This window comes from Rhinopithecus bieti, unplaced genomic scaffold (genome assembly GCF_001698545.2).
Source record: "Rhinopithecus bieti isolate Rb0 unplaced genomic scaffold, ASM169854v2 scaffold_14936, whole genome shotgun sequence".
NCBI classification, from domain to species: Eukaryota; Metazoa; Chordata; class Mammalia; order Primates; family Cercopithecidae; genus Rhinopithecus; species Rhinopithecus bieti.
This window is the reverse complement of record NW_016808811.1, coordinates 1,982,987-1,993,330: the sequence shown is the minus strand read 5'-3', so window position 1 is coordinate 1,993,330 and position 10,344 is coordinate 1,982,987. Positions and strand designations below refer to the sequence as shown.

Below are 10,344 nucleotides of genomic sequence, written 5' to 3'. Positions count from 1 at the left end.
TCCCTTCCCTCTTCCCTTCCCTCCCCTCTTCGCTTCCCTCTTCCCTCCCCTCTTCCCTCCCCACCCCTCCTCAATATTACAACTAGTAGAATTTTCAGAAAATACTAAAAAATATTAAAGTAACGTTTTTCACACTCACACTGTAATCTGAATTTGCTTGCAGCTCCAAAGGTTTTCAGTAATGTCTTCAAAAGAAACAATTTCCATAAGAATAAAACATTTTCCTCAAAATTCACATTTTACTGTATTTTTTCTCTTACAGAATATTCAAAAGCTCTTCCTGGTCTCTCCACTTCACATGCCACTTTGTTAAGAATTAAGAAGAGTTCATCTTCATCTCTCTTTGGTTCCAAAACCAGACCACGATACAGCAGCCCTCCATTGGGAACACTGAGTGCTTCTTCACCTAGCTGGCGAGGGGCAGCTCAGCATTATTATTCTCCCATCAATCTTTATCATTCCTCAGATGCCTTCAAACAAGATGGTAAGTGTCAAAGAAAAATGGCTCCAGATAGAATAAAGGAGGCAAAGAAGACTGATTTAAGACTGTTGCACTAGAGATCAAGACTATTCCAATAGGAGAGAGTGATTGAACTCAACTCTGTTAAAAATGAAAACAGGAGAGTTTTTAAAGCTGGAGTGAGCTAGTAGAAAATTGGAGGATGATAGGGGAGATACTGGTTAACGTGACTAGGCCATCTGTGTTTATTGATTGGTGCTTATTGAAGTTAGGCTACTACCCTCTCATAGAGACTGGGAGATAGAGACCCTGTTTCTTGATGGTTACATTTCAAATGGAGAGCTCCCAGGCCCTGAGAAAGACATTACTGGGTTATAAAAATGACGAGAGCCTGGAAGACTATTTACATCTCAAAGTGGCAGAGAATACATTTGCAGTTGCAGCTTTCTAAAGTAAATGCTCTAAGGAAAGGGAGATTAGAAGACTATAGTCAGGAAGAAACCTGTCTAAAGTTTATCGAGGTGAGAGGAATGCTAAGCTGTGTTGGTTGTAAGTTAATGTTCTGCTCTAAACATCTTTAAAGGATTTATGTGCGTTATTATTTAATTGCACTCTATACCAATTCTAATTTAGGATTACGACTAAATGCATTCATACACTGAAAGTAAAAATAGACATTTTTGGGAGGGCAATTTGACAGTGAATATCAGAAACATAAAACAGACCTATCCTTCAATCCAGTGGTTTTATTTCTGGAAGTGTATTCTGTGGAAGAAAATAATAAACAGAGCACATAATGATATGTATATAGCATATATACTATATGCTTAGCATTACTTAATGGAAAATAAGAAATAATCTATACATCCAACCCTAAGATATCAGTTAAATTAAGGACTGATCTACAGCTATTAGCTTTATAGCTTGAACAACATTTTCTAGATGTTCTCTACCTTTATCGTTTTTGGATCTATCGACAAAATAATGCCTGGCTCATTAATAGCAAGACAAACTGGCACCTGTTATTACTAGTCTCTGTCCAGTCTGTTTTATGTAGAAATGGGTTTCAGTTTTCTCAACACATATGTGAAGTAGCTACTGTTACTGCCTTCTATAGAAATGAAAACTCTGGGACAGATAAGTATTTTTCACAATGTCGCACTGCTAATAGGTATCATAGCCAATTTTTATTCACATCAACAATGATTTTAAGACTAGTACACTTCGGCTACATTTCATTCATGACTGATGAAAGAATAAACATTCAAAGATACATTTTGAAGGAACTTAGACACCAGAAAGATTCTGAGAATGTCAATTAGGTGGTGGTGCCAGGTGCAGGGAGACTTATCCTTTGTGATTATACCAATTGTTGCCATGTGGAGCATTTTCTCATAGTGTTGGCATCTAAATTATATGTAAGCATTTTGTTAGAATTCCAAAAATGTTTTGTTTTCCAAAATACTTAATGTAAGTTTTTAACTATTACTGTTAAGCCTAATATGAAACGTAATCAGTCAGAGGTGTTTTTGGATTTGTTTTCTTTAGGCATTATTATCTTGTGGAATGGCATTAAGGTAGAAAATTGAGTGATCAGAACTATGATCTACTTTTATAGTTGGTATAATTTTCACCTAACTAGTGTTCTGCCTCCTTGTTCTCTAGTGTCAAATGGCAGTTAAAGTGGTCACAATGGTAAATATAAGTATGAATTCAAATCCATGGAAATAATGAGAACAATAAATATTGGGACATAAAACGGAGCCAGCTGTGAGACCAGTTCAAGGTGTCTACTATTAATGCCTATACACCTACTGTGAACTGGTCCCGTTTTGGGTAATTAGCCAGAAAAGAAAGAAAATCTGGTCAATTACCTATTTCACAGTATTTCAAACATGAAAATGGAATTGTTATTCAGTAAAAGCACAACTCTCTGACATGTTGATTAGGCAGTTTTTTTTTCTGGAAAATCCTCATTAAGAGTTTATTTGATATGATGGTGAGTGACCTGAACATGACTTTTACTGTACCCATGATAATGAGTTTCATCTGTTTCAATAAAGGCAGATGCAACCCAAACAGAAACAACAAAATGAGAAGAAGTAATTCTCTAAAACTGTGCTCCTCAATCTTTACAAATAAAACCTCTGTTAAACTAAGACACGCCTTCAAAGATCGAGGTAGAGCAAGATAATCTCACTTACAAAAAGCTCCCATGTGACGATGATGCTGCTGGTCTGTGGATGATACTGAGTCATAAGGCTCTGGGCTGGGAACCAATTTAATATAAGTTAGTCCTCTGCTAATTTATTTTAATCCATATTTAGAGTGTCAGGAAGAATGGATAATCTGAGTATTTTCCAAGTAATCTTGCGTAACTGCTGTTTTCTCTTCTGAGCATTTTATAAACCTTAGCTAGATGCGACTTTGAATTCTTTCTCTCTGACAGGAGTCTGACATATGGCTTTTGTCAGGTAATTCCCTTTAGCCTTAATAGAGAGTACAGCTGAGGTTGACATGCTCTTGTGAAAAATGAGGAAACTAACAGCCTGAATAGAAAATCATCCCACTCCTGTTCAGAGTTAAGCCAAGAAATACCCCAGACAGAGCAAAGATTTTTATGAAAAATATAAAGACTCAGCTTGCAGAGCAATTTGGGGAAGCAGTTCCACTTATGGATATACAACTTGGAGAAACCTTCCCATACAAGTACAAGGAAATAAAATGCATCTTTACTGCAATATGTGTCTAATAGTAAAGGTTGGAAGCAACTCAGATGTCCATCAAAAGGGGAATAGATACATTGTACTTTTTTAATTTAATGGAGAACTAAAATTGTTAAAGTGAATACAAAGAAAATGGATAGACCTCAAAATAGAGAGTGAACAAGATGCGTTATGGAGTATTATATATAATATGATATCACTTATGTAAAACAATGGAAAAATATATTCTACTTATGGATACACATAAGTGGTATAATTTTAAAACATGAACTTGAGATAGCAAGTTGACTACAGTGCTTATCACTGAGGACAAAGGGAGAATGAGAGCAGGAAATAAGTACCAGGAGAGGGAATATACATTATCTTGACTTAGTGATACTTTATTTCTTGAAAGAAACAATCTGAAATAAATATAACACCTGTAGTGACTAGACACTAAAATGTCTCACAGTAATTCCCACTTCTTGGCATTTACAATGTAATCTCTCACTTTGTCTGTTGACTATGGCTATTATTAAGTTGCTTCTGGAGAATAGATTATAAATAAAGTAATGGGATATGACTCCCAACAGTGGGTTACAGAAGCCACTGGCTTCCATCTTGTTTGTCTTTTTTGCTTTCTGGCTTGCTCATATTGATGGAAATCAGCTCATGCTGAGAGCTGTCCTATTGACAGACCCACTGGGAATGGCCTCTGGCCAACAGCCCAAGAGTAAGTGAAGCACTCAGTCCAACATCCCTAAGAAATTTGAATCCTACTAGTAGTCACGTGAGTGAGTTTACTAGTTGTATCCATACATATTCGAACGTTGGGATGAGACAGCTTCCCACCTTGTGACAGACACAGAGCAAGGGTTGAGCCACACCTACTTCCCTGACCCACAAAGGCTGTGAGGTAATCAACACATAATCTTTGTTCATTTTCTGGGCTTCCTTTCTACTATTTTTACTATAATTCTATATTTCTGCAGAAAATCATTCTCATAGTTTCGTAGCTTTAAAGTTTCCTTTACATCTTTCCTCTATTTTAAGTTTCTGTGTCATCTTGTGATCATCTCAACAGGTTGGTATTCTTTTCTAGGAAGCCAGTTCCTCCATTCAGCCCAGATTTGTTTATTTAGGTCTTGATTATGCATTCTTCTTTGTTCTCCTTTATATTTTGTACAAGGCCTACTTTTTAGTCCTATTTGTTACATAAACAGATGCTGCAGAGAAAATCTGTAAAAAAAGGCAAATGCCGCAATTAGAAGAGATAAAATTTCAATCTTCCTACTACTTGCTCACAGTTTATATTAAATATATTATACTTTATTCATTACATTAGAAATTGTGAAATATTTAAAATATAAAGGAAATAATTCATGAAAGCCTCTTGTGACTATATCTATTAACTTTATAAAACTTTAATCTTTTCCCAAATTTGCTTCAGTATTTTTTGACATAAAATTTAAGTTGAGAGTTCTTATTTTGCTTGGGTTGTGTCTCCCACTTTTTCCACTCTTAGAGGAACCACTGTACTTACTTTGTCATTTATATGCATGTATTTATATTTCTGTACATATGAAGCCTGTATTTCTATACATATGAAGCTTATGTACGTTTTTTTAAAAAAATTATGTCAATGATTCTGTGTATATCATTCATGATCCACCTTTTCTGGATCAACATTATATCCTAGAGATTCATGTATCTTGATATCTTCAGTTCTAAGTTCATTTCATTTCCTATAAAGCATACTGCACTATGACTCTATTACAATTTCTTTATCCATTCGCTTTTTGTAAATATTTTGGTTGTTTCTAATTTTATGCTGTTATGTGTCAAATGCATTTTTTCATGCCTCATTAGTAATTGTGTTAAATGTATTTTAGGAGTGCAATTTTTATATAAAAGCATTGTAACATTTCCAGATACCGTCAAATTGCTTTCCAAAGTGATTGACACTTATACCAACATGGTACGAGTGTTCATATTTCTCCGTGTTGTCACCAACATATAATTTTTTGGCAGTCTCTTGAGTATGGTATATTTTATTGTGGTTTAGTTTGCGTTTTCTTGACTAGTGAGGTTGAAATTTCAAATATTGGACATTCTGTTTTGTTCTAATGCATATTTCTTATTCACATATGTTGACTGTTTCTATTAGAATATTTTACTTTCATTGAACTGTAGAAAATTTACAAATCAGTTGGTCACTAATTGATTAAATGCATTGCAGATATATTCTCTCAGAATGTAGCTTATCTTTTTACTGTTTCAGTAGCATCTTTAGTTAAGCAGAATTTTTTGATTTTGTGTAATGTGACATAGCAATGTTTTCCTTTGTAGTCTGTGCTTTTCATATCTAAAAAAAAAAAAAAAAACCCTTTTTACCTTAAATTTTTATTTTCTTTCAAATGTAAATTTTGATTTTCATATTTAGGTGTTTACATGAGATTATTTTTGTATATAATATGAGGTAATTACCTGATTTCATTTGTTTTCTGTTTTTGGAGTACTATGTATTTAACTAATGTCAATGATCTCCACTGATTTGTGAAAGCACTCCCTCATATATTTTCAAACATACTTTAAATCCTTCAGTAACGTGGTTTAATGTTTTCGAAAATAGTTTTCACATCTTTAGTTAAGTTTATTCCTAGATCTTATACAGTTTTTGTCTCCTAGAAAATAATAACATAGTAAGCATAGCATAGTGTTTGTTAAGTTGGTATATAGAGCCCTGTCACTCTGTTTCTGTTGTCTTTCTGTTTTTGCTCATATGGCCTTGTCTAATAATATGTGTTAGATACTGTATTTGGGAAAATTGCTTGTTAAAATAGCCAGCTGTGTGGTTAGGAGGAACACAGAAAAGGTTTGGTTAAAAGTAGCCGGTATCTGCCACACACTTTGATTTCTTTACGATGTTTTCATTTTTCCCTTGCTTTCTGTTAGATAGATTGTTTTCTATATTTAATTCCTCTCTCTTTTATATCTTCTTTGCATCATATAACTGTTTCTTTTGTGATTACCATTAACTTAGTCTATAGTGGTTATCAGTAATGAAATTTCCCAAGTATAATGTTATTCAATAATTTTATTTTTTCAAACATAAAATATTTGCATGCTTTAAGTACTTACTGTTTTTTCTTTTGCTAATTTTCCCTTATTTACAAAAATATGTTTAATAATCAATACTTAATTATATTTTCTGTAACATTAGTATCTATAGTCGTAATTTCTTCCATTGTAATTTTCTCTCTGTGTTCACTTTTGGATAAAGCACATTTTGTAGTTAAAAAGGATATCACTGTCGCAAACTATTTTAGTCTGTATCTGTCTGGACATATCTTTATTTTGCCGTTACTCTTGAGTGACAGATGATTTGGCAGGGTGTAAAATTTCTGGGTTGATAGTTATGTTTCCTTAATACTTTAAATATCTGCTGGCCTCTTTTGTAGCAGGCAGGTGTGTTATCAATCTAGTTATTATTTTCTTTGTTAATAAACTGCCCTGTGGAAGTTATTTATTTCTAATGCTTGACATTTTGTACTTTTACTATGAGCTTTCTAAAAGTTTATTTTTGCTTATCGACCCAGCACTTATGAGACAATTCAAAAGAAAATATAATATAGAAATATAATTTCAAAGAAAATGTAACATCTTTCTTTTCAAATGTGCAAAATCCAGCTATTTTTCTGATTCGTCTATTCTTCACTTCTACACTTTTGGTGTGTTATAATTGCTTACTTAGTTTAAGGAAGTCCATTTCTGCCTTTGTATTTTGGAGTAGCTTAAGCATATTTATTTTAAAGTCCTAATAGATAGAAGTTTAAGTGTATTTTATCTGGAATAAATTCTTATTCCTATTATTGACTTTGCCCGTTTTTTTTTGCAACATAGAATTTTGTATCTATGTTGTAATTTTTGGTTTTCCTTGCAGGTACATACAGAAAGGAAGTATTTTATTATTTTATTTTCCCCCTCTCAACTCTGTCTTTTCCTCTTATTTTAAACCAATTTATGGTCACTGCCATCTTCTCCTTCCAAACTCTAGATAAGAACCAGTTCTTATAATGACATTTTGAGGCATTATAGTTCTGTTTGGGATATTGAGATTCAGTCACTGTGCCTGGGAATAGCTTAATTAAGTTCACAGTCAAGAAGCTATATCTACCTGCTTTCATCTTTGCAGGTCCACACCTTTCAATGTACTGTAGCCTCACATGTTCACAGAAACTGACACACATACATACACACAAAAGGCATCCAACCTGTTGTTATAGGTATCGTGACAGAGGTATATACAGTATTATTTGGTAACATAGAAGAGAGGCATCAAATCTAACCTGTGTTGTATGATTAAGTGAATCAGCCGGGCGCGGTGGCTCAAGCCTGTAATCCCAACACTTTGGGAGGCCGAGACGGGCGGATCACGAGGTCAGGAGATCGAGACCATCCTGGCTAACACGGTGAAACCCCGTCTCTACTAAAATACAAAAAATTAGCCGGGCGAGGTGGTGGGCGCCTGTGGTCCCAGCTACTCGGGAGGCTGAGGCAGGAGAATGGCGTGAACCCGGGAGGTGGAGCTTGCAGTGAGCTGAGATCTGGCCACTGCACTCCAGCCTGGGCGACAGAGCAAGACTCCGTCTCAAAAAAAAAAAAAAAAAAGTGAATCAAAATTGAGGAAGTGATACTGGATCTAAAATATATTGCATGTGTAGAAGTACATTATAGATAAAATAAATCATGTGTTCAAAGGCAAAGAGGCAAGAGAGCACACTCCTGTGTTTAAGGACCTGCATGTTATGTATTATACTTTTAGCAAAGTGTGAATGGCTGCAATGAAATTATAAATAGACTTAGTCTTCTTTTTAAGGAGTCTAAAAATTTTATCAGTATTAACAGCAAGCCTCGATTAATCAGTGGAATCTTTTTAGCAGCAGTTGCCCGAGAGACCTCTGAGCATGCAGATTTAAAATAATAATAATAATAAAGTCTCTCTTGTAGGAGGAAGGAAATAAGGGGGGTCAGAAAGATGCTTTCACATTTATAAAGGAAAAAACTGATAATTATCTCAAGGAAAGCAGTAGTAGCAGAGATAAAGAGAAAATAATAGTTTATCACCCTGTATTCTACTAGAGTGTCTCCACATAGGTGTATTTGGTCAGAGCAGTTGTCTTCATTGACTTTTTTTTTTTTTTTAATGTGAGACAGGGCTTCACTCTGTGGCCCAGGCTGGAGTGCAATGGCATTATCTTGGTTCACTGCAACCTCTGCCTCCTGGGTTCAAGTGATTCTTTAATCTCAGCCTCCCTGGTACCTGGGACTACAGGGTCATACAGCCACGCTCAGCTAATTTTTGTGGTTTTTGGTAGAGATAGGGTTTCACCATGTTGGCCAGGATGGTCTTGAACTCCTGATCTCAGGCGATCCACCCACCTTGACCTCCCAAAGTGCTGGAATTACAGCCATGAGCCACTGTGCCCTATCCATTCATTGGTTCTTTTTAAGTTTTATTATGTCTAATTGTTTTCTGTTTGTCCTGAAATGTTTTCAACATTATAACAGCAGTAGCCTGAATCCATTATAGAATTCCAATCATGTGGGATTAAATTAAAAGGTAAAATGTAAAAGAAGACTAGACTAATTCGTTAGAGTAAATTCCAGTAGAAACATGAGCAGCATATAGTGATAACAAATATTTTTGTTAGGTCTGTTTTGGCCCAGAAACGTCTTCATAGAGACAAAGTACATATCTGTAATAACTTATACATAGCTTTGTTTCCAAATTTTAACAAGTATTTTAGAGGTTTATAAACAGATTGGCTCTAAAAAGTAGCTTAAATGCCCCTTTTATACAATTACTTTACCTCTCTATGTTATAGTGATAACAATACTCAAAATGCTTTGTGAATGTTTTGACTCAAATTTTATGCAGCTCTCTCAACTATTTTCTTTGATTGGTCAATAACATATTTAGAATAGGATTACAGTGAACATAAAACATCTGTACAGGTTTATTAAATGAAGATGTACTTTTCAAATTTTTTTCTGTAGGAGATATTGGCCATCCACTGTGTGCAAGCTGTACATTAACTCATCACAAGACAGTTATTACTGTTTTAATCTCTAAAGTTTTGAAAGTATTTGATAAGTATCCTGACTGTATAGCACATTCATATGTGTTATGCTTTCTATGTGAAATAGAATGAAATAATAGTTATATAGATCTTCAGAGATATGTACAATGATTGTGGTCTAGTACTAAATCAGTAACATGAATAGCTCATTATAAGAGTAATTTGTGAAAAAAAAACTTTATGAACCTTTATATAATGGCTGCTGCTTCTTTGTAAACTAATGATAGCATTCTTTCTTAGTCCATTTTGTCATTCGGTTACAGTATACCACAGACTGGGTAATTTAAAATGAGCAGAAATGTGTTGGCTCACAATTCTGGAGAAAGGGAAGTCCAATACAAAGTGCTGGAATCTGGTGGAGACATTCTTGCTGCATCATCACATGGTGAAGGTGGAAGGGCAGAGAGAGTGAGAGCAAGAATGGATAATGCAATTGCAACAGTAATGGCCTAATCATGTCTTAAAGGTCCCACCTCTTAATACTGTTACAATGTCAATTAACTGAGCATAAATTTGAAAGGGGAAACACCTTGAAATCATAGTCGATACCCTGCGGTATTTTATTAAATAGAAAGTTAAGTATCAGTGAATATGAAATAGTTTTTGTTTACACATGCATAATCATGGAATCGTTTATCTAAATTTAAGTAAGATATATGGAAAACTAAAAGAACTTTGCATATATTATTTTACTACCTTCAAGGGAAGTTACATTATTAAAATCATGTATCTTTATCTTCAGTGGTCATGGTGATGATGTATTTTAGTCACAGATATTAAATTTTATTATAGTAGTTCACTTAAACAATGACAAATCCCATCTAAATGTGAGCTGTTGTTTCTAATATTCACATATTCATGGAATGTATCTGTACTTGCTATATTCTGTTTCCAGTGAGAATTAGAAAACATCGTGTCTGAATCCACTTTGTTATTTATCATGGTAGTTAGATCATTTTAGCAACCAATGGTATTCCATTTAGAGCAAATTTAGTGACTGTGTTGTGATATTTGAAAAGTGTGATTTACCAAAAAA

The 10,344-nt window shown here is 34.3% G+C and overlaps 1 protein-coding gene across 1 annotated transcript in view; it reads left to right on the top strand.

Annotated features, from left to right (window-relative positions):
• The window catches only part of CNTN5 (contactin 5), a 1,382,289-nt gene that overhangs the window by 836,582 nt on the left and 535,363 nt on the right, over nt 1-10,344 (top strand). The window contains exon 4 of the mRNA XM_017887230.1: nt 263-484. Coding sequence (XP_017742719.1) covers nt 263-484 — 222 coding nt within the window. The remainder of the gene's footprint in view (nt 1-262; nt 485-10,344) is intronic.